Raw genomic sequence first — 24,151 nt, 5'->3', positions numbered from 1 at the left:
TGGCGCCTGCACACAGCGCAAAATCTACCCGTGCCTGGTTTACGGACCATGGTATTTCTGTTCTAAATTGGCCCGCCAACTCCCCTGACCTTAGCCCCATAGAAAATCTGTGGGGTATTGTGAAAAGGAAGATGCAGAATGCCAGACCCAAAAATGCAGAAGAGTTGAAGGCCACTATCAGAGCAACCTGGGCTTTCATAACACCTGAGCAGTGCCAGAAACTTATCGACTCCATGCCACGCCGCATTAACGCAGTAATTGAGGCAAAAGGAGCTCCAACCAAGTATTGAGTATTGTACATGCTCATATTTTTCATTTTCATACTTTTCAGTTGGCCAACATTTCTAAAAATCCCTTTTTTGTATTAGCCTTACACAATATTCTAATTTTGTGACACACGGAATTTTGGATTTTCATTTGTTGCCACTTCAAATCATCAAAATTAAATGAAATAAACATTTGAATGCATCAGTCTGTGTGCAATGAATAAATATAATGTACAAGTTACACCTTTTGAATGCAATTACTGAAATAAATCAAGTTTTTCAAAATATTCTAATTTACTGGCTTTTACCTGTATTGTCATCCAAGACCTGCCCAGGCTGAAGCCAGGACTAGCCGAAGCTCGAGGCATCTTTTTCTTTTGTGTCAATATGACCGAAAACAATGACTTGTTTACATACTCCCCATTCCTTTAGAAAGCAGATGTTGTTATGTAAACAGGGACAATCCAGGGGGTAAGCAAGATAAAGGTGTTCCTGTGTTCTTTCATGTATGGTAATCAACAGAATAATGTTGTTCTGGCCCAGACTTCAGAGCGGAGAGATGACAGGATCTGCCCAATTTCCAGACGACCTCTTTTTGAAGTATTTTACGAACTCTTTTTGAACTATTTTCTGGAACTCTTTTTGAACTATTTTACAAACCCTTTTTGAACTGACCTCTCCTGTGAATTGCTTACGACATTTTCTGTGAACTTTTTGCGATCTTTGTTCTTTGGAAACAGTGGTGGTGGCCATGTGGTCGGGGAGGTGTCCAAAATAAAAGAAGGAGGTAGAGCGTGCTGGAGACTGTACAAGAGTACAGTGTGTCCAGGCGTGTCTCCTCAATTGAGTCCAATTAGAATTCTGCCTCTGTTTGATTCCTTGCTTCTTGTCTTGTTTAATAGATGTCATCAGTGTTTGAACCTGACATCATGAAGTCATTGTTTTACATGACTTTCAGTCTGCTTGCGTAGTTACTTCAGATTCAAATGGACTTTTCCCCCCCCCGAGATCTTTCTCTCTTCCTCTCTCTCTCTTTGGTTCGTTTTGGAATCAATACTTTTACTATCAATAATTCACCTGGTGGACTAAACGCTTTGTCGCTACTTCCTGATCATAATAAAAAAAAGACAACATAAAACCTAATCCAGCTGGTTCTAGGACATTGGTCTCCAGCCTTTTTCCCAGCAGGGAGCAGTTTAATGTGTGCATTATTTTCCCGGACGGCCTTTTTACGTGCGGCAGATAAAAACATCAAAAACTACTGTTTTTAATGATGTAATGATGTTGGTACTTAATGAATACTTAGGTCTACTACACTACTGTATTTAATGATGTCATGATGGTGGTACTTAATGAATACTTAGGTCTACTACACTACTGTATTTAATGTTGTCATTATGGTGGTTTTTAATGAATACTTAGGTCTACTACACTACTGTATTTAATGTTGTCATGATGGTGGTTTTAATGAATACTTAGGTCTACTACACTACTGTATTTAATGATGTCATGATGGTGGTACTTAATGAATACTTAGGTCTACTACACTACTGTATTTATTGTTGTCATGATGGTGGTACTTAATGAATACTTAGGTCTACTACACTACTGTATTTAATGTTGTCATGATGGTGGTACTTAATGAATACTTAGGTCTACTACACTACTGTATTTAATGTTGTCATTATGGTGGTACTTAATGAATACTTAGGTCTACCACACTACTGTATTTAATGTTGTCATTATGGTGGTACTTAATGAATACTTAGGTCTACTACACTACTGTATTTAATGTTGTCATGATGGTGGTACTTAATGAATACTTAGGTCTACTACACTACTGTATTTAATGTTGTCATTATGGTGGTACTTAATGAATACTTAGGTCTACTACACTACTGTATTTAATGATGTCATGATGGTGGTACTTAATGAATACTTAGGTCTACTACACTACTGTATTTAATGTTGTCATGATGGTGGTACTTAATGAATACTTAGGTCTACTATACTACTGTATTTAATGTTGTCATGATGGTGGTACTTAATGAATACTTAGGTCTACTACGCTACTGTATTTAATGTTGTCATGATGGTGGTACTTAATGAATACTTAGGTCTACTACACTACTGTATTTAATGTTGTCATGATGGTGGTACTTAATGAATACTTAGGTCTACTACACTACTGTATTTAATGTTGTCATGATGGTGGTACTTAATGAATACTTAGGTCTACTACACTACTGTATTTAATGTTGTCATTATGGTGGTACTTAATGAATACTTAGGTCTACTACACTGCTGTATTTATTGTTGTCATTATGGTGGTACTTAATGAATACTTAGGTCTACTACACTACTGTATTTAATGTTGTCATTATGGTGGTACTTAATGAATACTTAGGTCTACTACACTACTGTATTCAATGATGTCATTATGGTGGTACTTAATGAATACTTACACATATTGCTACATTTCCCAGAGCTTGGGGGGGTGTTTGGAAATGCTGATTAATTAGGTCTTTCCTTCTCTGTGTGATTAGGACCAATCTTGCCTTAACCTCATCTTGTCTTCATCTTGGAAGATTACAGCACATCTGGTGTTGATGTGGTTGTGAAAGTAGTGCTGGAGAAACAGGGGGGTTAGGGTCTTGTTGGTGAACCTATTCAATGGCCTCCTCCCCCCTTTTATGGCCCGCTGACAAGGCTGTTATATCACTGCAGGGTCACATGACCCAGCGGCATCAGGAGGTCACGGGGTCATGATGACAAGAAAAATGACAGCAGTGATCAGTGGAGGGTCACTCACGTGCAGACCTCCTAGTAACAGACACCTTCATAACAATATGTAATATGTACAATATACACACTGCAAGTATATATATAATGTAGTAACAGACACCTTCATAACAATATGTAATATGTACAATATACACACTGCAAGTATATGTATAATGTAGTAACAGACACCTTCATAACAATATGTAATATGTACAATATACACACTGCAAGTATATGTATAATGTAGTAACAGGCACCTTCATAACAATATGTAATATGTACAATATACACACTGCAAGTATATATATAATGTAGCAACAGACACCTTCATAACAATATGTAATATGTACAATATACACACTGCAAGTATATATATATATATATATATATATATATATATATATATATATATATATATATATATATATATATATATATATATAATGTAGTAACAGACACCTTCATAACAATATGTAATATGTACAATATACACACTGCAAGTATATATATAATGTAGTAACAGACACCTTCATAACAATATGTAACATGTACAATATACACACTGCAAGTATATATATAATGTAGTAACAGACACCTTCATAACAATATGTAACATGTACAATATACACACTGCAAGTATATATATCATGTAGTAACAGACACCTTCATAACAATATGTAATATGTTCAATATACACACTGCAAGTATTTATATATATAATGTAGTAACAGACACCTTTATAACAATATGTAATATGTACAATATACACACTGCAAGTATATATATATAATGTAGTAACAGACACCTTCATAACAATATGTAATATGTACAATATACACACTGCAAGTATATATATAATGTAGTAACAGACACCTTCATAAAAATATGTAATATGTACAATATACACACTGCAAGTATATATATCATGTAGTAACAGACACCTTCATAACAATATGTAACATGTACAATATACACACTGCAAGTATATATATAATGTAGTAACAGACACCTTCATAACAATATGTAATATGTACAATATACACACTGCAAGTATATATATAATGTAGTAACAGACACCTTCATAACAATATGTAATATGTACAATATTTACCTTATTTTGATCATTTGAATAATTTCCGGGACAGACTTTTTTGCTCGTTGATTTCTGTTTCCATAGCAACGCACTTTTTACTTCTGGCAACATGTGTGTTCTTACTTCCGGAAACAAACACTCGAGTGTTTTTTGTAATCATAGCAGACTTGGTAATAGACAACGAAGACAACTATTTTCGGACAAATGAGGATTCACAACCTTAGCTTTTTGAAGCTGAGTATACGGAGGATGAACTGCTGCTTATAGAAGCGAGCACCAAGGAAGAGTGAGATGTTGGGTAAGAACTTTGAGCCGAGTTATTTCAACATAAGAAGCTGCAATACGTACAGAATAGTGCTGCTAGGATCCTGATGAGAGTGCGGAAATATGACCATATCACACCGACTCTCAAATCCCTCCACTGGCTTCCTGTTCCACTCAGGATTGAATTCAAAGTCTCCCTACTAACCCACCAGTGCCTCCATGGAAATGCCCCCCCTCTACCTTAAAGGACTACTCACCCCCAAATCCTCCACACGACACCTCCGCTCCGGACAGACTAACCTCCTCCAACCTCAGAGGACAAAGCTATGAACAATGGGAGACCGGGCTTTCTGCTCCGCCGCTCCCAGTCTGTGGAACGCTCTCCCTGACCACCTGAGGGCACCACAGACTGTGGATGCTTTTAAAAAAGGCTTAAAAACCCTTCTTTTTTTTAAAAAAAAAACCTTTTTTTTTAGATATATGTATACTAGTTCTAGCTGTTTGGATGTTCTAGTTTTTATTTTTTTAAATTTTTTATTATCTTTTTATTTTTTTAAGCACTTTGAGGTTGTTTACTCAATGTAAAGTGCTCTTTACACATTCCCCCAGTTCCCTTGCAATAAAAAGTGATTAAAGCATACTTGCCAACCCTCCCGGATTTTCCGGGAGACTCCCGAAATTCAGCGCCTCTCCCGAAAACCTCCCGGGACAAATATTCTCCCGAAAAACTCCCGAAATTCAGGCGGAGCTGAGTGACGTGTTGACAACACACAACAACAGTGTCTACCGTAAAGCAGTTGGTCTGCCGTAAACAGCAATGTTGTGACACTTTTAAACAGGACAATACTGCCATCTACTGTACATGCATATGTGACCCACCCATAATGTGTCACATTTTTGTGTTGATTTATTTATTTTATTTTGTGGTTTGAATTCGTTTTTGGAGCTGTCATTACACATGTATCAGTATTCACATTGGTCAGTAGGGGGCAGTAGGGCGTTTCTTCCCAATTGAATGCTATCGCCTGCAGACCGGAAGTGTCTTGTCATTCTGATGAGCGCGACCAGTCTGTGAACAATTGAAACGTCCTGTGTGCTTTTTCCTCCTGTATAACAGGTTAGTTTTGGTGAATCAACTCACTGAATAATATCCATGTGATCTTTATAAGTTTAAGTACACATTCTGATGGTGGAGCCTAACTCTAAAGTGTTTGTGAGTTGTAGTTTGTAAATGAACACTGAAATTCAAGTATTTATTTTATTTATATATATATATATATATATATATATATATATATATATATATATATATATATATATATATATATATATATATATATATATATATATATATATATATATGTATATATATATATATATATATATATATATATATATATATATATATATATATATATATATATATATATATATATATATATATATATATATATGTCTTAAAAAGGTTATCCAAAAAATAGTGCTCGATACCGTAGTAGAGCGCAATATATGTATGTGTGGGAAAAAAATCACAAGACTACTTCATCTCTACAGGCCTGTTTCATGAGGGGGTTCCCTCATTCATCAGGAGATTTTAATGGGAGCATTCACATACCATGGTTTATATAGGGCACAGAGTGGGTGGGTACAGGCTGGCTTCCTCGACGTCACTTTCAACCTGAGAAATAACAGCTACCAACCATTCACGAAATCCAACACAACACTCCAATACGTGCACCATGACAGCAACCACCCACCCACCACCACGAAAAGAATACCTACCGGAATTAATAAAAGGCTATCGATGCTGTCATCTAGCAAAGCTGAATTTGACCAAGCAACCCCCCCGTACCAAAAAGCCCTTGATGAAAGCGGATACAATTTTACCCTCACCTATGAACCCACGCCAGGAAACCAACCAAAAAAGAACAGAAAACGAAACAACATCATCTGGTACAACCCCCCATACAGCAAAAACGTCTCAACTAACATTGGCCACAAATTCCTCACTCTGATTGAAAAACACTTTCCCAAAAGCAACACCCTAAGAAAAGTATTCAACAAGAACAACATTAAATTGAGCTACAGCTGTATGAACAATATACGACAAATCATCTCAAACCACAACAAAACAATTGCAAATGAGCCGTCGGCCCCCGGACAGAGCGACCCCAAAACCAACAAAGGCTGCAACTGCCGCAAGAAACCTGATTGCCCTCTCAACGGGGGGTGCTTACAAACATCAGTTGTCTACCAATCTAAGGTAACACGCAAGGACATTAACACATCCGACACATATGTAGGATTAACCGAGGGAGAGTTTAAAACCAGATGGAACAATCACAAGGCTTCTTTCAGGAACCAAAACCTGCGGAATACCACAGAACTCAGCAAACACATTTGGGACCTCAAAGACAATAATGTTGAATATTCAATAACATGGCAAATTCTTGCATCCAGCACACCTTACAATAGTGGTAATAAAAGATGCAACCTATGCTTGAAAGAGAAACTGTTTATTATTTACCGTCCAGACCTGTCATCCCTCAACAAGCGCAGTGAAATTGTGACAGCATGCCGCCATAGACGGAAACACCTCCTAGGCAACACATGAGCCAATCACCACGCCCCTACGCCAGCCTGTACCCACCCACTCTGTGCCCTATATAAACCATGGTATGTGAATGCTCCCATTAAAATCTCCTGATGATTGAGGGAACCCCCTCATGAAACAGGCCTGTAGAGATGAAGTAGTCTTGTGATTTTTTTCCCACACATACATATATATATATATATGTATATATATATATATATAGCTAGAATTCACTGAAAGTCAAGTATTTCTTATATAAATATATATATATCTTAACCATACCCACAACCACGCCCCCCGCCCCGACCACGCCCCCGCCCCCGCCCCCGCCCCCACCCCCACCCCCCACCTCCCGAAATCGGAGGTCTCAAGGTTGGCAAGTATGGATTAAAGAGTCTCCCTTCCTCCTCTGAATCAAGTCACTGGTGTGATGACAGGATGGGTCGCCTCGTCCTGGCGCTGAATTGAGTCTCCTTGTCATCTCGCCTAATCTCTTAAATGCATCTCTTAGTGTCACCTCTGATGCATGGCTGGCACAGCAGACATGAAGGAGTGAAGGGGGCAAAGTGAGGGTTGGGAAGGGGCCGTGGTGGGGGTCGCTGCGACAACAAGATGAAAAGGACAGTCTTTGTAGTTCTTTGGATGCTGTTGCTAGGATACACGCCGGCGGGGTGACGAAATCTTGGCTGTATCCAAGCAGATAAAGACTGTGGTCACATGCTTGTCTCTATGCTGTGCTGGTCGCCATGACGACACATTACCTCATCGCCCGTGTTGCCTCTTGATTGAGCTGCAATGGCTGGGGGTCAAAGATTACCTTATTTCAATATATATATATATTTTTTTTAATCAAACTTTTGGGGAAAGTTGGTCTGAAGAAGACCCGTATTGGTTTGGAGTACCACTGAAGTACTAAGTCAAACTCCTTTTGATTGCTGCCCTCTGAGGGCTGCTTGTACCAGTCAACCTACAGTGTATCCATGGAAACATGACACCGTACCAGTCAACCTACAGTGTATCCATGGAAACATGACACAGTACCAGTCAACCTACAGTGTATCCATGGAAACATGACACAGTACCAGTCAACCTACAGTGTATCAATGGAAACATGACACCGTACCAGTCAACCTACAGTGTATCAATGGAAACATGACACAGTACCAGTCAACCTACAGTGTATCCATGGAAACATGACACAGTACCAGTCAACCTACAGTGTATCCATGGAAACATGACACAGTACCAGTCAACCTACAGTGTATCAATGGAAACATGACACCGTACCAGTCAACCTACAGTGTATCAATGGAAACATGACACCGTACCAGTCAACCTACTGTGTATCAATGGAAACATGACACCGTACCAGTCAACCTACACTGTATCCATGGAGACATGACACAGTACCAGTCAACCTACAGTGTATCCATGGAAACATGACACCGTACCAGTCAACCTACACTGTATCCATGGAGACATGACACAGTACCAGTCAACCTACAGTGTATCCATGGAAACATGACACAGTACCAGTCAACCTACAGTGTATCCATGGAAACAAGACACCGTACCAGTCAACCTACAGTGTATCAATGGAAACATGACACAATACCAGTCAACCTACAGTGTATCGATGGAAACATGACACAGTACCAGTCAACCTACAGTGTATCCATGGAAACATGACACAGTGCCAGTCAACCTACAGTGTATCAATGGAAACATGACACCGTACCAGTCAACCTACAGTGTATCCATGGAAACATGACACAGTACCAGTCAACCTACAGTGTATCAATGGAAACATAACACCGTACCAGTCAACCTACAGTGTATCAATGGAAACATGACACAGTACCAGTCAACCTACAGTGTATCAATGGAAACATGACACCGTACCAGTCAACCTACAGTGTATCAATGGAAACATGACGCAGTACCAGTCAACCTACAGTGTATCAATGGAAACATGACACCGTACCAGTCAACCTACTGTGTATCAATGGAAACATGACACCGTACCAGTCAACCTACACTGTATCCATGGAGACATGACACAGTACCAGTCAACCTACAGTGTATCCATGGAAACATGACACCGTACCAGTCAACCTACAGTGTATCCATGGAAACAAGACACCGTACCAGTCAACCTACAGTGTATCAATGGAAACATGACACAATACCAGTCAACCTACAGTGTATCCATGGAAACATGACACAGTACCAGTCAACCTACAGTGTATCCATGGAAACATGACACAGTGCCAGTCAACCTACAGTGTATCAATGGAAACATGACACCGTACCAGTCAACCTACAGTGTATCCATGGAAACATGACACAGTACCAGTCAACCTACAGTGTATCAATGGAAACATGACACCGTACCAGTCAACCTACAGTGTATCCATGGAAACATGACACAGTACCAGTCAACCTACAGTGTATCCATGGAAACATGACACAGTACCAGTCAACCTACAGTGTATCCATGGAAACATGACACCATACCAGTCAACACACTATGACACTAAGAACGCCACAGTCATCAATCAACAATTCTAAGAGGTAAGCTTATTTTAGCCTAAAGGCTACAAGTGAGCAGATATGGAAATTAACCGGCAACAGTTAACGTTAGTTACTCGCCGGCACTTTCACTGGAACTGGGGCTGCAGGTTGAAGCACAGGAAGAGGGGCGTGCTTCGTCATCTCTGTCGCTGCTTCTCCACGTGTGTCGAGGACACGTCACGGTTCTCGAACGTTCAGGTTATGTGCGGCCTGAAGATGTTTCAACATGTTTGTTGAACTTCCCCCCTCACATGAGAGCGAAGCCTGGCAATAATTGCATATTGCCGTTTCCTCGTCGTATTGTTTTGTAAAATGAAGCCATGCCTTGAGGCGTTTTTTTCCGGTCCATTATTTTTGCCGCTTTCTGTATTTGCCGCCTAATGACTGAGCTACGTCGTTTCCTGTGATGTCCCACAGGGCATTTCCTGTGGGACTGGATTCGTTCCCAGGGATTCGAATAAAGAACCAACTCTTTTTCTAGTGGCCTCGATAACGGGAACCGGTTCTCAAAAAGGGATTCGAGTCCATGGAATCGGTTCTTTTCTTATCGAACAACCGGGAGAACCGGTTTCGAACATCATCCCTAATCACAACAGACACTCATGTCACATGACCAGGAGGGAGTAGGAGACAGAGGGACGCTTCAAGCTGACCACTCAAAAACAAATTCTCTCACTCAGATGAGCATTCTTCTGTCAGCCACCTCCTCAATGCTGTACCTTTAATACACCACTGTAACCGTAATCTGATTAATGTTGAGCTGTAATCCATCCATCCATCCATCCATCATCGAGGTTGGGTCGCAGAGGCAGCAGCCTAAGAAGGGAAGCCCTCTCCCCAGCCACTTCGTCCAGCTCTTCCCGGGGGATCCCGAGGCGTTCCCAGGCCAGCCAGGAAAGATAGTCTTCCTAACGTGTCCTGGGTCTTCCCCGTGGCCTCTTACCGGTCGGACGTGCCCGAAACACCTCCCCAGGGAGGCGTTTGGGTGGCATCCTGACCAGATGCCCGAACAATCTCATCTGGCTCCTCTCGATGTGGAGGAGCAGCGGCTTTACTTTGAGCTCCTCCCGGATGGCAGAGCTTCTCACCCTATCTCTAAGGGAGAGCCCCGCCACCCGGCGGAGGAAACTCATTTCGGCCGCTTGTACCTGTGATCTTGTCCTTTCGCTCATGACCCAAAGCTCATGACTATAGGTGAGGATGGGAACGTAGATCGACCTGTAAATTGAGAGCTTTGCCTTCCGGCTCAGCTCCTTCTTCACCACAACGGATCGATACAGCATTACTGAAGACGCCGCACCGATCCGCCTGTCGATCTCACCATCCCCTCTTCCCTCACTTGTGAACAAGACTCCAAGGTACTTGAACTTCTCCACTTGGGGCAGGGTCTCCTCCCCAACCCGGAGGTGGCACTCCACCCGTTTCCGGGCGAGAACCATGGACTCGGACTTGGAGGCATACTTTCCAACCCTCCCGGATTTTCCGGGAGACTCCCGAAATTCAGCGCCTCTCCCGAAAACCTCCCAGAAGAAATTTTCTCCCTAAAATCTCCCGGAATTCAGCCGGAGCTGGAGGCCACGCCCCCTCCAGCTCCATGCGGACCTGAGTCTAGTGTGCGCACACAAGGAGACGAAGCAGAAGAAGAGACCGTAGTCGAAGAGCGCAGGGGAGACACTTCTCCAGGGCCGATGAATGCTCGGGGGCAACACCTTTGACCTTACCCGGCAGTGGGTCTCCACAGCGGACGACTTTAGGGTGAATGATGAGTCCAGCGATTAGTTGCAAATCTTGCTTTATTGATTGCTTGCACACAGCCAATCCAACACAAAACCAACTAGTCCCTCCCCGCACTCACGCTACCGCTCTCTCTCTTCTCTCGCACACACACTCACTGACGTCACTCACCTCACATGCTGTCACTTATTAAAGGGCCACACACACACACACACATACTCTACTCTCATAACACACAGTACAGTTAGTAGAACAACTGCGTTTTCATTACTGTGTATTTGATAGGTGCCATTGCCCCGGAATTGTATTGCATTGTACTTTCAAGTACAACAATGAGTAGATGAGTGTTATGTGTGTGTATATGTGTAAATAAATGAACACTGAAATTCAAGTATTTCTTTTATTTATATATATAATAAAATAAATATATATATATATATAGCTAGAATTCACTGAAAGTCAAGTATTTCATATATATATATACTCCTCCCCTCTTAACCACGCCCCCAACCACGCCACGCCCCGCCCCACGCCCGACCACGCCCCCCACCCCCCATCTCCCGAAATCGGAGGTCTCAAGGTTGGCAAGTATGCTTGGAGGTGCTGATTCCCATCCCAGTCGCTTCACACTCGGCTGCGAACCGATCCAGTAGGAGCTGAAAATCTTGGCCAGATGAAGCCATCAGGACCACATCATCTGCAAATAGCAGAGACCTAATGCACAACAATATCTAAAATAGCTATATACTACCTATACTTGCACTGGTTCTGACACTACCATATACCTGTTCAGGTCCTTTATAGTAACTATAGTCTACTGGAGCCATCCTACTTATACTGGAGCTCCGTTATAGACACAGCAGATATACAAGAAGTTAGTAGACATGGCGACAACACCCCTGAGGTCAAAGTAATGAGACGGATCATCGAGGTGTAATTGTCATTCTAGGACAAATGACAAGGCGTAGAATGAAATGATACAATCCTAATTGTGTGGGTGTGCTGGGGGCCTCCTGGCTCACACACATGTTCCTTTTCTTCTTGTGTTACTGCGTGAAGAAGCTGACATCTTGTGTTACTGCGTGAAGAGGCTGAGGGATATCTGCTGGGCTGAATTAGTGCCGGGGATGGAGGGCTGTTTGTCCACAGACACGTTTATGTATTATGTGTGTGTGTCTGTGTGTTATGTCTGTGTGTTATGTTTGTGTGTTATGTCTGTCATCGGTGGTTTGATCCTCGCAGGCTGACAGGAAGTAGTTACCGTGCTCGCAGGCTGACAGGAAGTAGTTACGGTGAAGATGCTGGTGACTTAGCGTGGAGGATAGGCTGCCATTGGAATGGCACAAAATAGATCAAATATAACATCTCTGCGATGCCATTGAAAGCTATCGTACTATCACCAACATGTTGATGCTGTTATCCATCCATCCATCCATTTTCTACCGATTGTCCCTTTTGGGGTCGCGGGGGATGCTGGAGCCTATCTCAGCCGCATTCGGGCAGAAGGCGGGGTACGCCCTGTTTTAAGGTCAAATTGCAATCTAACTTTTTTTTCCCCCTCTGCATTATTATTAATAGTATTATTTCATGTTTTATTTGAAGATAAAATAGAGCATGGAAGCCATACCATTTAGGGATATATGGTTTTAGAACAGACATATACATGTCATTTTGATGTAAATTGGGTTGTTTTTTTTATGCCTTTTTTTGTTTTTCGTTAAAGACAACAAAAAACATTTATTAGGAAATTTTAAAATATATTTTTCAAAATGACTTTGTTTTTTAAAAACGGGAAAGAAGTGGAAATACACCAGACCGATAATATTTGCATTTGCCTGTGTTTATACGGGCAAATTGAATATCATTCATAATAAAGTCTGATTAATTTCCTAATTGGAATAATCATATATATATGTGTATATATGTATGTATGTATATATATATATATATATATATATATATATATATATATATATATATATATATATATATATATATATGTGTGTACACACACACATATATATATATATATATATATATATATATATATATATATATATATATATATATATATATATATATATATATATATATATATGTATGTGTGGGAAAAAAAATCACAAGACTATATATATATATATATATATATATATATATATATATATATATATATATATATATATATATATATATATATATATATATATGTATGTGTGGGAAAAAAAATCACAAGACTACTTCATCTCTACAGGCCTGTTTCATGAGGGGGTTCCCTCAATCATCAGGAGATTTTAATGGGAGCATTCACATACCATGGTTTATATAGGGCACAGAGTGGGTGGGTACAGGCTGGCGTAGGGGCGTGGTGATTGGCTCATGTGTTACCTAGGAGGTGTTTCCGTCTGTGGCGGCATGCTGTTACAATTTCGCTGCGCTTGTTGAGGGATGACAGGTCTGGACGGTAAATAATAAACAGTTTATCTTTCAAGCATAGGTTGCATCTTTTATTACCACTATTGTAAGGTGTGCTGGATGCAAGAATTTGCCATGTTATTGAATATTCAACATTATTGTCTTTGAGGTCCCAAATGTGTTTGCTGAGTTCTGTGGTATTCCGCAGGTTTTGGTTCCTGAAAGAAGCCTTGTGATTGTTCCATCTGGTTTTAAACTCTCCCTCGGTTAATCCTACATATGTGTCGGATGTGTTAATGTCCTTGCGTGTTACCTTAGATTGGTAGACAACTGATGTTTGTAAGCACCCCCCGTTGAGAGGGAAATCAGGTTTCTTTCGGCAGTTGCAGCCTTTGTTGGTTTTGGAGTCGCTCTGTCCGGGGGCCGACGGCTCATTTGCAATTGTTTTGTTGTGGTTTGAGATAATTTGTCGTATATTGTTCATACAGCTGTAGCTCAATTTAATGTTGTTCTTGTTGAATACTTTTCTTAGGGTGTTGTCTTTGGGAAAGTGTTTGTCAATCAGATTGAGGAATTTGTGTCCAATGTTAGTTGAGACATTTTTGCTGTATGGGGGGTTGTACCAGATGATGTCGTTTCGTTTTCTGTTTTTTTTTTTGGTTGGTTTCCTGGCGTGGGTTCATAGGTGAGGGTGAAATTGTATCCGCTTTCATCAAGGGCTTTTTGGTACGGGGGGGTTGCTTGGTCAAATTCAGCTTTGCTAGATGACAGCATCGATAGCCTTTTATTAATTCCGGTAGGTATTCTTTTCGTGGTGGTGGGTGGGTGGTTGCTGTCATGGTGCACGTATTGGAGTGTTGTGTTGGGTTTCGTGAATGGTTGGTAGCTGTTATTTCTCAGGTATATATATATATATATATATATATATATATATATATATATATATATATATATATATATATATATATATATATATATATATATATATATATATATGTATATATATATATATATATATATATATGTATATATATATATAATATAATATGTTATCAATATATCAAGAAATCATTCTGTCAATCCTTTCCGTGTCCGGGCCACGTAAGGTTCCCCGTATTGAGTCAAATGGAGTGGAGCCTGCAGTGTAGTATATATATATATATATATATATATATATATATATATATATATATATATATATATATATATATATATATATATATATATATACATATATATATATATATATATATATATATATATATATATATATATATATATATATATACATATAATATTATATATATATATACACACACCAGGGTAGTGTATATATATATATATATATATATATATTAATATATATATATATATATATATATATATATATATATATATATATATATATATATATATATATATATATATATATATATTTATATATACACATATATATATACTACCCTGGTGTGTGTATATATATATACACACACACACACACACACACACACATATATATATATATATATATATATAAAAAATATATGTATATATATATGTATATATGTACATATATGTAATGTGTATATATATAATATAGCTTTGCAAGCAGCCCATTTTATTTGCTTGATTCCAAAAAGGTTCTTCTTTTGTGTCTTATTAAGGAGAACCCGGCAGTCCTGCTAATGTTCCATCGGCTGAGCATCTAGCTGAAGCCTCCCCCAGCAGGTCACGTGGACATGATGCTCCCCCTCAGCCTGCTCCTCCCTCTCCTGCTGCTCTCTGGCTCCCCCGCAGGTCAGTGACACACACCCCACTTCACCCTCGTGCCAATTTCTAAATCCTTCTCGGTTTTCTGAGAGCACTTGTACTCTTAGTTCACTCGAACCACCTTGACTTTATCTGTTTGGAATCCCTCATATTTCAAGTAGCTCTGAATACAGAAAGAAAAAATCTATTTTTAGTTGAAGGACTGTTGTTCATTTTCAGCTTTGGCGAGCAACACGAACTGTTGAGTTCCATGAAAAGACATGAAGAGTGTCAACAGTAACACACTCGTGCATTTAAACAGGAGTTCTTTGCTAGCTGCCACCTGCAATAAATCACATTCTAACCACCTTCTGTCAGGTTCAAACACTGATGACATCTAATAAACAAAACAAGAGGCAAAAAATTAAGCAGAGATATAATTCAATTTGGACTCAATATTGAGGAGAGTCGTCTGTACACTGTACCCTTGCACAGTATCTCAGCACGCTCTGCCAAAAGATTGCCTGCAAAAAGTTCACAGAAAAGGTCGTAAACAATTCACAGAAAAGGTCAGTTCAAAAAGAGTTCGTAAAATAGTTCCAAAAGAGGTCCATAAAATAGTTCAAAAAGACGTTCGTAAAATACTTCAAAAAGAGGTCGTCTGGAAATTGGGCAGATCCTGTCATCTCTCCGCTTTGAAGTCCTTAGGTTAGAATAATATCTTTCTGTTGATTACCATACCATGAAAGAACACAGTGGAGTTTTACGAGCCTTACTCTTGGTAGGTTTCAAAGACAGCTTTTTAAAATACTTCAAAAAGAGGTCGTCTGGAAATTGGGCAGATCCTGTCATCTCTCCGCTTTGAAGTCCTTAGGTTAGAATAATATCTTTCCGTTGATTACCATACCATGAAAGAACACAGTGGAGTTTTACGAGCCTTACTCTTGGTAGGTTTCAAAGACAGCTTTTGCCTTCTCACCAGAACCTCAATGTAAATTTTTGTGATAATTTAGAAACAATTATTCTAACACCTTCATTGAGTGAAATGTGTGTGTAAAGACATGACAGCCCATGCAAACTCACTGCTTTGCAAGAACAAGGGCAGTGCACAGTGTCGTCCAAAGGGCCGATGCATCCAAACAGCCGACGACGGGGTTGTTAGTGCAAGTAAAGAACATTGTCTTGACAATGTTTCTTTGTGGAGGAAAGATGAAGGTTGATGGTCAGTGTGACAGCAACAAGCAAAGTTCAACACACTGTGTGCTACGACCCACAGCTCCCCTGACTCACAGTAGTCACAATCATAGATGACATTTCTAGACACCACATTGGTGTGAATGAAGCGTTTCATGTGTTCTTCATCTACAGGTAAAAGCCAGTAAATTAGAATATTTTGAAAAACTTGATTTATTTCAGTAATTGCATTCAAAAGGTGTAACTTGTACATTATATTTATTCATTGCACACAGACTGATGCATTCAAATGTTTATTTCATTTAATTTTGATGATTTGAAGTGGCAACAAATGAAAATCCCAAATTCCGTGTGTCACAAAATTAGAATGTTGTGTAAGGGTTAAATTTTGAAGACACCTGGTGCCACAAACTAATCAGCTGATTAACTCAAAACACCTGCAAAGGGCTTTAAATGGTCTCTCAGTCCAGTTCTGAAGCCTACACAAACATGGGGAAGACTTCAGATTTGACAGCTGTCCAAAAGGCAACCATCGACACATTGCACAAGGAGGGAAAGACACAAAAGGTTATTGCTGAAGAGGCTGGCTGTTCTCAGAGCTCTGTGTCCAAACACATTAATGGAGAGGCAAAGGGAAGGAAAAACTGTGGTCAGAAAAAGTGTACAAGCGATAGGGATCACCGCGCCCTGGTCAAGATTGTGAAAAAAAAAAAACATTCAAAAATGTGGGGGAGATTCAGAAGGAGTGGACAGCTGCTGGAGTCAGTGCTTCAAGATCCACCACCAAGAGACGCTTGAAAGACATGGGTTTCAACTGCCGCATACCTCGTGTCAAGCCACTGTTGACCAAGAAACAGCGGGAAAAGCGTCTCACCTGGGCTAAGGAAAAAAAGAGCTGGACTGCTGCTGAGTGGTCCAAAGTCATGTTTTCTGACGAAAGCAAATTTTGCATTTCCTTTGGAAATCGAGGTCCCAGAGTCTGGAGGAAGACAGGAGAGGCACAGGATCCACGTTGCCTGAAGTCTAGTGTAAAGTTTCCACCATCAGTGATGGTTTGGGGTGCCATGTCATCTGCTGGTGTCGGTCCACTCTGTTTCCTGAGATCCAGGGTCAACGCAGCCGTCTACCAGCAAGTTTTAGAGCACTTCATGCTTCCTGCTGCTGACCTGCTCTATGGAGATGGAGATTTCAAGTTCCAACAGGACTTGGCGCCTGCACACAGCGCAAAATCTACCCGTGCCTGGTTTACGGACCATGGTATTTCTGTTCTAAATTGGCCCGCCAACTCCCCTGACCTTAGCCCCATAGAAAATCTGTGGGGTATTGTGAAAAGGAAGATGCAGAATGCCAGACCCAAAAACGCAGAAGAGTTGAAGGCCACTATCAGAGCAACCTGGGCTCTCATAACACCTGAGCAGTGCCAGAAACTCATCGACTCCATGCCACGCCGCATTAACGCAGTAATTGAGGCAAAAGGAGCTCCAACCAAGTATTGAGTATTGTACATGCTCATATTTTTCATTTTCATACTTTTCAGTTGGCCAACATTTCTAAAAATCCCTTTTTGTATTAGCCTTAAGTAAATATTCTAATTTTGTGACACACGGAATTTTGGATTTTCATTTGTTGCCACTTCAAATCATCAAAATTAAATGAAATAAACATTTGAATGCATCAGTCTGTGTGCAATGAATAAATATAATGTACAAGTTACACCTTTTGAATGCAATTACTGAAATAAATCAAGTTTTTCAAAATATTCTAATTTACTGGCTTTTACCTGTATAAGCACCAAATTGTGCAAATTCACTTGTGGGTCCGGAATAGGATTTCCAAACTGCTGACTGCAAATCGCGTTCCCTGTCACTGTTTGAGATGTGTGTCAACACTTGACTCTATACACAACCTGATGTAACGTCATGTATGGTAACACAACATATTGTCACGTAACACACTGTAAAATAAGACACACGGGAAATAGTAACACAATTCCTTTGCCTCATATAGTTTACAAGTTCAGGTCACATAAGATCACACAACTTACATAAGTGTGTAATATTACAAGCTTTGGCAATTATTTCACAGTTCTGGACTGAAAAGCGAGAGAGAATTAGGTATGTTTTGTTTTTTTGAGTGGTCAGCTTGAAGCGTCCCTCTGTCTCGGACTCCCTCCTGGTCATGTGACATCAGTGTCTGCTATGATTGGATGACCCGCCTTATCTTGCCTCTGATTGGCCTGTTTCACCCTAACCTTAGCCAATTGTGACTCATCATAGGAACACCAAGCAATCATCATGGATGTTCTATTTTCTACCTTCTCCATATTGTTTTGGCCTGGAGTCACACTCCATGTTCTCTCTCTGTAGCTTTGATGATAGCTACCTCGCTACATTTGTCTAAAAGTAGCTAAGCTACAGGAAAATGTAGTTAAGCTATGTAGCTTAGCTACATGTAGTCACATACCACATGGCGTACATAATGTCAGACAACCTAATATACTGTAACGTCACATATTGTAATATCACATACTGTAACATAACATACTGTAACATAACATACTGTGACGGTTTCAAGTGTCATCACATGACATACATCATGTGACATAAAGTAACAAAATGACCTCACAACTATATCAACCGTAGTTTTACATTCAAACCAGGGACTGTTTTTATCTTCATGGTGACTTATACCAAAGATGAGAACTGTCACGATCTGTGGTCTAGAAGATCATGTTTTGATTAGTTATGTTCGGTTAGTTTCGGACTCCTTTCGTTCCTGTTTGTGCACCTCCCTGAGTTTGTTTTGGTTGCCATGTGCCCCCCTCCCATGACTCTTGATTTTGCTTTGTTTTTTGGACATCTGGGATCTGTCCTTAAGGGGGATTCTGTCATGATCTGTGGTCTAGAATGTTTTGTTTAGTTATGTTCGGTTAGTTTCGGACTCCTTTCGTTCCTGTTTGTGCACCTCCCTGAGTTTGTTTTGGTTGCCATGTCCCCCCCCCCCCCCCCGCCCTCCCATGATTTTTGTTTTTTGGACATCTGGGATCTGTCCTTAAGGGGGGATTCTGTCATGATCTGTGGTCTAGAATGTTTTGTTTAGTTATGTTCGGTTAGTTTTGGACTCCTTTCGTTCCTGTTTGTGCACCTCCCTGAGTTTGTTTTGGTTGCCATGTCCCCCCCCCCGCCCTCCCATGATTTTTGTTTTTTGGACATCTGGGATCTGTCCTTAAGGGGGATTCTGTCATGATCTGTGGTCTAGAATGTTTTGTTTAGTTATGTTCGGTTAGTTTTGGACTCCTTTCGTTCCTGTTTGTGCACCTCCCTGAGTTTGTTTTGGTTGCCATGTCCCCCCCCCCGCCCTCCCATGATTTTTGTTTTTTGGACATCTGGGATCTGTCCTTAAGGGGGATTCTGTCATGATCTGTGGTCTAGAATGTTTTGTTTAGTTATGTTCGGTTAGTTTTGGACTCCTTTCGTTCCTGTTTGTGCACCTCCCTGAGTTTGTTTTGGTTGCCATGTCCCCCCCCCCCCCCCCCGCCCTCCCATGATTTTTGTTTTTTGGACATCTGGGATCTGTCCTTAAGGGGGGATTCTGTCATGATCTGTGGTCTAGAATGTTTTGTTTAGTTATGTTCGGTTAGTTTCGGACTCCTTTCGTTCCTGTTTGTGCACCTCCCTGAGTTTGTTTTGGTTGCCATGGTTGCTAATTATGTTCACCTGTCTCTGATTAGTGTTCGGCCGCTCACCTGCTGCCCGAGCACTAATCAGAGGCATTATTTAAGCCTGCCATTGCGGGTCAGTCGGCCTGGCGTCATTGTTTCATGCAATGCCATAGTTTATGCTGTTTGTTTGCTTCATGCCGTGTCCACGTGAGTTTTATTTGCTTCATGCAACCCTGCTACGTAAGTTGTTTGTTTCATGCCAAAGTTACGTGTTTATTTCTTGTCCATAGTCCATGCTAATAGTAGCATTAGCTTCGAGTGCGACTTGTTTTCTGTTTTTTCGTATTACTTTGATATTTTGTGGAATAAATAATGTTCCAACCTGCACGCCATGTCCGGAGTGGTCCGTCTACATTTCGGAAGAACGAAGCTGCGACCCAAACGTGACAAGAACAGCTTATTTCAGAATCAGAATCAGAATCAGAAAACAACTCATAGTCATAGCACACATAAACATGTGTGTAAGAGGGAAACATCAAAGAACACAAAGGACATTAAAGACTATAAAAGATCAGAGCTGATGCAACCAGCCACAAAAGTAAAACACAAAAACATATACACTGTGGTGGCCTCTGCGGTGTTCCACACCATCGTCTGCTGAGGTGGGGGGAGCATAACCAGAGACAGGAGCAGACCCAACAAAGCAACCAAGAGAGTCGACTCCACCCTCGGCCGCCCACCAACTCTCGGCCATTATTTGCAGTTTGGGGGGAAGCATGGGCAGAGACAGGAGCAGACCCAACAAAGCAACCAAGAGAGTCGACTCCACCCTCGGCCGCCCACCAACTCTCGGCCATTATTTGCAGTTTGGGGGGGCATGGCCAGAGACAGGAGCAGACCCAACAAAGCAACCAAGAGAGTCGACTCCACACTCAGCCGCCCACCAACTCTCGGCCATTATTTGCAGTTTGGGGGGCAGCATGGCCAGAGACAGGAGCAGACCCAACAAAGCAACCAAGAGAGTCGACTCCACAGTCATCCGCCCACCAACTCTCGGCCATTATTTGCAGTTTGAGGGGAGCATGGGCAGAGACAGGAGCAACCAAGAGAGTCGACTCCACACTCAGCCACCCACCAACTCTCGGCCATTATTTGCAGTTTGGGGGGTAGCATGGCCAGAGACAGGAGCAGACCCAACAAAGCAACCAAGAGAGTCGACTCCACCCTCGGCCGCCCACCAACTCTCGGCCATTATTTGCAGTTTGGGGGGTAGCATGGCCAGAGACAGGAGCGGACCCAACAAAGCAACCAAGAGAGTCGACTCCACAGTCAGCCGCCCACCAACTCTCGGCCATTATTTGCAGTTTGGGGGGAGCATGGCCAGAGACAGGAGCAGACCCAACAAAGCAACCAAGAGAGTCGACTCCACAGTCATCCGCCCACCAACTCTCGGCCATTATTTGCAGTTTGAGGGGAGCATGGGCAGAGACAGGAGCAACCAAGAGAGTCGACTCCACACTCAGCCGCCCACCAACTCTCGGCCATTATTTGCAGTTTGGGGGGAAGCATGGCCAGAGACAGGAGCAGACCCAACAAAGCAACCAAGAGAGTCGACTCCACACTCAGCCGCCCACCAACTCTCGGCCATTATTTGCAGTTTGGGGGTAAGCATGGCCAGAGACAGGAGCAGACCCAACAAAGCAACCAAGAGAGTCGACTCCACCCTCGGCCGCCCACCAACTCTCGGCCATTATTTGCAGTTTGAGGGGAGCATGGCCAGAGACAGGAGCAGACCCAACAAAGCAACCAAGAGAGTCGACTCCACACTCAGCCGCCCACCAACTCTCGGCCATTATTTGCAGTTTGGGGGGAGCATGGGCAGAGACAGGAGCAGACCCAACAAAGCAACCAAGAGAGTCGACTCCACAGTCATCCGCCCACCAACTCTCGGCCATTATTTGCAGTTTGGGGGGTAGCATGGCCAGAGACAGGAGCAGACCCAACAAAGCAACCAAGAGAGTCGACTCCACAGTCATCCGCCCACCAACTCTTGGCCATTATTTGCAGTTTGGGGGGAGCATGGGCAGAGACAGGAGCAGACCCAACAAAGCAACCAAGAGAGTCGACTCCACACTCAGCCGCCCACCAACTCTCGGCCATTATTTGCAGTTTGGGGGGAGCGTGGCCAGAGACAGGAGCAGACCCAACAAAGCAACCAAGAGAGTCGACTCCACCCTCGGCCGCCCACCAACTCTCTGCCATTATTTGCAGTTTGGGGGGAGCATGGGCAGAGACAGGAGCGGACCCAACAAAGCAACCAAGAGAATCGACGCCACCCTCGGCCGCCCACCAACTCTCGGCCATTATTTGCAGTTTGGGGGGAAGTATGGCCAGAGACAGGAGCAGACCCAACAAAGCAACCAAGAGAGTCGACTCCACCCTCGGCCGCCCACCAACTCTCGGCCATTATTTGCAGTTTGGGGGGAGCGTGGCCAGAGACAGGAGCAGACCCAACAAAGCAACCAAGAGAGTCGACTCCACCCTCGGCCGCCCACCAACTCTCGGCCATTATTTGCAGTTTGGGGGGAAGCATGGGCAGAGACAGGAGCAGACCCAACAAAGCAACCAAGAGAGTCGACTCCACCCTCGGCCGCCCACCAACTCTCGGCCATTATTTGCAGTTTGGGGGGTAGCATGGCCAGAGACAGGAGAAGACCCAACAAAGCAACCAAGAGAGTCGACTCCACCCTCGGCCGCCCACCAACTCTCGGCCATTATTTGCAGTTTGGGGGGAGCATGGCCAGAGACAGGAGCAGACCCAACAAAGCAACCAAGAGAGTCGACTCCACAGTCATCCGCCCACCAACTCTCGGCCATTATTTGCAGTTTGGGGGGTAGCATGGCCAGAGACAGGAGCAGACCCAACAAAGCAACCAAGAGAGTCGACTTCACACTCAGCCGCCCACCAACTCTCGGCCATTATTTGCAGTTTGGGGGGAAGCATGGCCAGAGACAGGAGCAGACCCAACAAAGCAACCAAGAGAGTCGACTCCACACTCAGCCGCCCACCAACTCTCGGCCATTATTTGCAGTTTGGGGGGGGCATGGCCAGAGACAGGAGCAGACCCAACAAAGCAACCAAGAGATCCGACTCCACAGTCAGCCGCCCACCAACTCTTGGCCATTATTTGCAGTTTGGGGGGAGCATGGGCAGAGACAGGAGCAGACTCAACAAAGCAACCAAGAGAGTCGACTCCACACTCAGCCGCCCACCAACCCTCGGCCATTATTTGCAGTTTGAACGACTTAGAGTCCGATCTGCATGACCTGACGAGCAGAGTCACTCCTTTATTCCATCTGTGTTGGTGTAAAGAGCAGCTCTTGTGTATGCGCTGTACTAATAATAATGAACTCAGGCGTCTTTGCTCTCCGTTACAGATACCACCATGCATGGGGAGGAAGCTGACTTTTATGGAGGTAAGGCAAATGACTCGCTACCTTCCACTGTCTCAATCTAAATCATGACTGGATGAACCACTCAGTTCATGTTTTCTCTCATGAACCAAGGAAGTTCAATCACATGACCTAAGGATGGGATTTATGGCCAAGCTGAGCACTGACAGCTTGATGAGGCTTTGGCCTTCTGAGGATGACTTGTGCTGTAGGTCAAGGTCGTCTTCCGAGGCTTTCAGTCGTGATTCTCTTCTTTAGTTGCATAGTTCTGTTGGACCAAAATATGCAACCCTTACCATTTACTTCCGGATACACATTTTATCCAAGAGGAGACTGCCCTCAGTCTCCTCTTGGATAAAATGCAGCAAAATGGA

The 24,151-nt window shown here is 42.2% G+C and overlaps 1 protein-coding gene across 4 annotated transcripts in view; it reads left to right on the top strand.

The window, feature by feature from the left end:
• LOC133612752 (contactin-1a-like) overlaps nt 1-24,151 on the top strand; it is a 268,157-nt gene that overhangs the window by 110,094 nt on the left and 133,912 nt on the right. For 3 of the 4 annotated variants that reach the window (XM_072913888.1, XM_072913889.1, XM_072913891.1), the window contains exons 2-3: nt 15,385-15,517; nt 23,763-23,801. In XM_072913888.1, coding sequence (XP_072769989.1) covers nt 15,460-15,517; nt 23,763-23,801 — 97 coding nt within the window. In that variant the 5' untranslated portion in view covers nt 15,385-15,459. The remainder of the gene's footprint in view (nt 1-15,384; nt 15,518-23,762; nt 23,802-24,151) is intronic. The other variant, XM_072913890.1, reaches the window with a different exon arrangement.

This window comes from Nerophis lumbriciformis, linkage group LG10 (genome assembly GCF_033978685.3).
Source record: "Nerophis lumbriciformis linkage group LG10, RoL_Nlum_v2.1, whole genome shotgun sequence".
Taxonomy (NCBI): Eukaryota; Metazoa; Chordata; class Actinopteri; order Syngnathiformes; family Syngnathidae; genus Nerophis; species Nerophis lumbriciformis.
The sequence above is the reverse complement of the archived record's forward strand: the minus strand, read 5'-3'. Positions and strand labels throughout refer to the sequence as shown.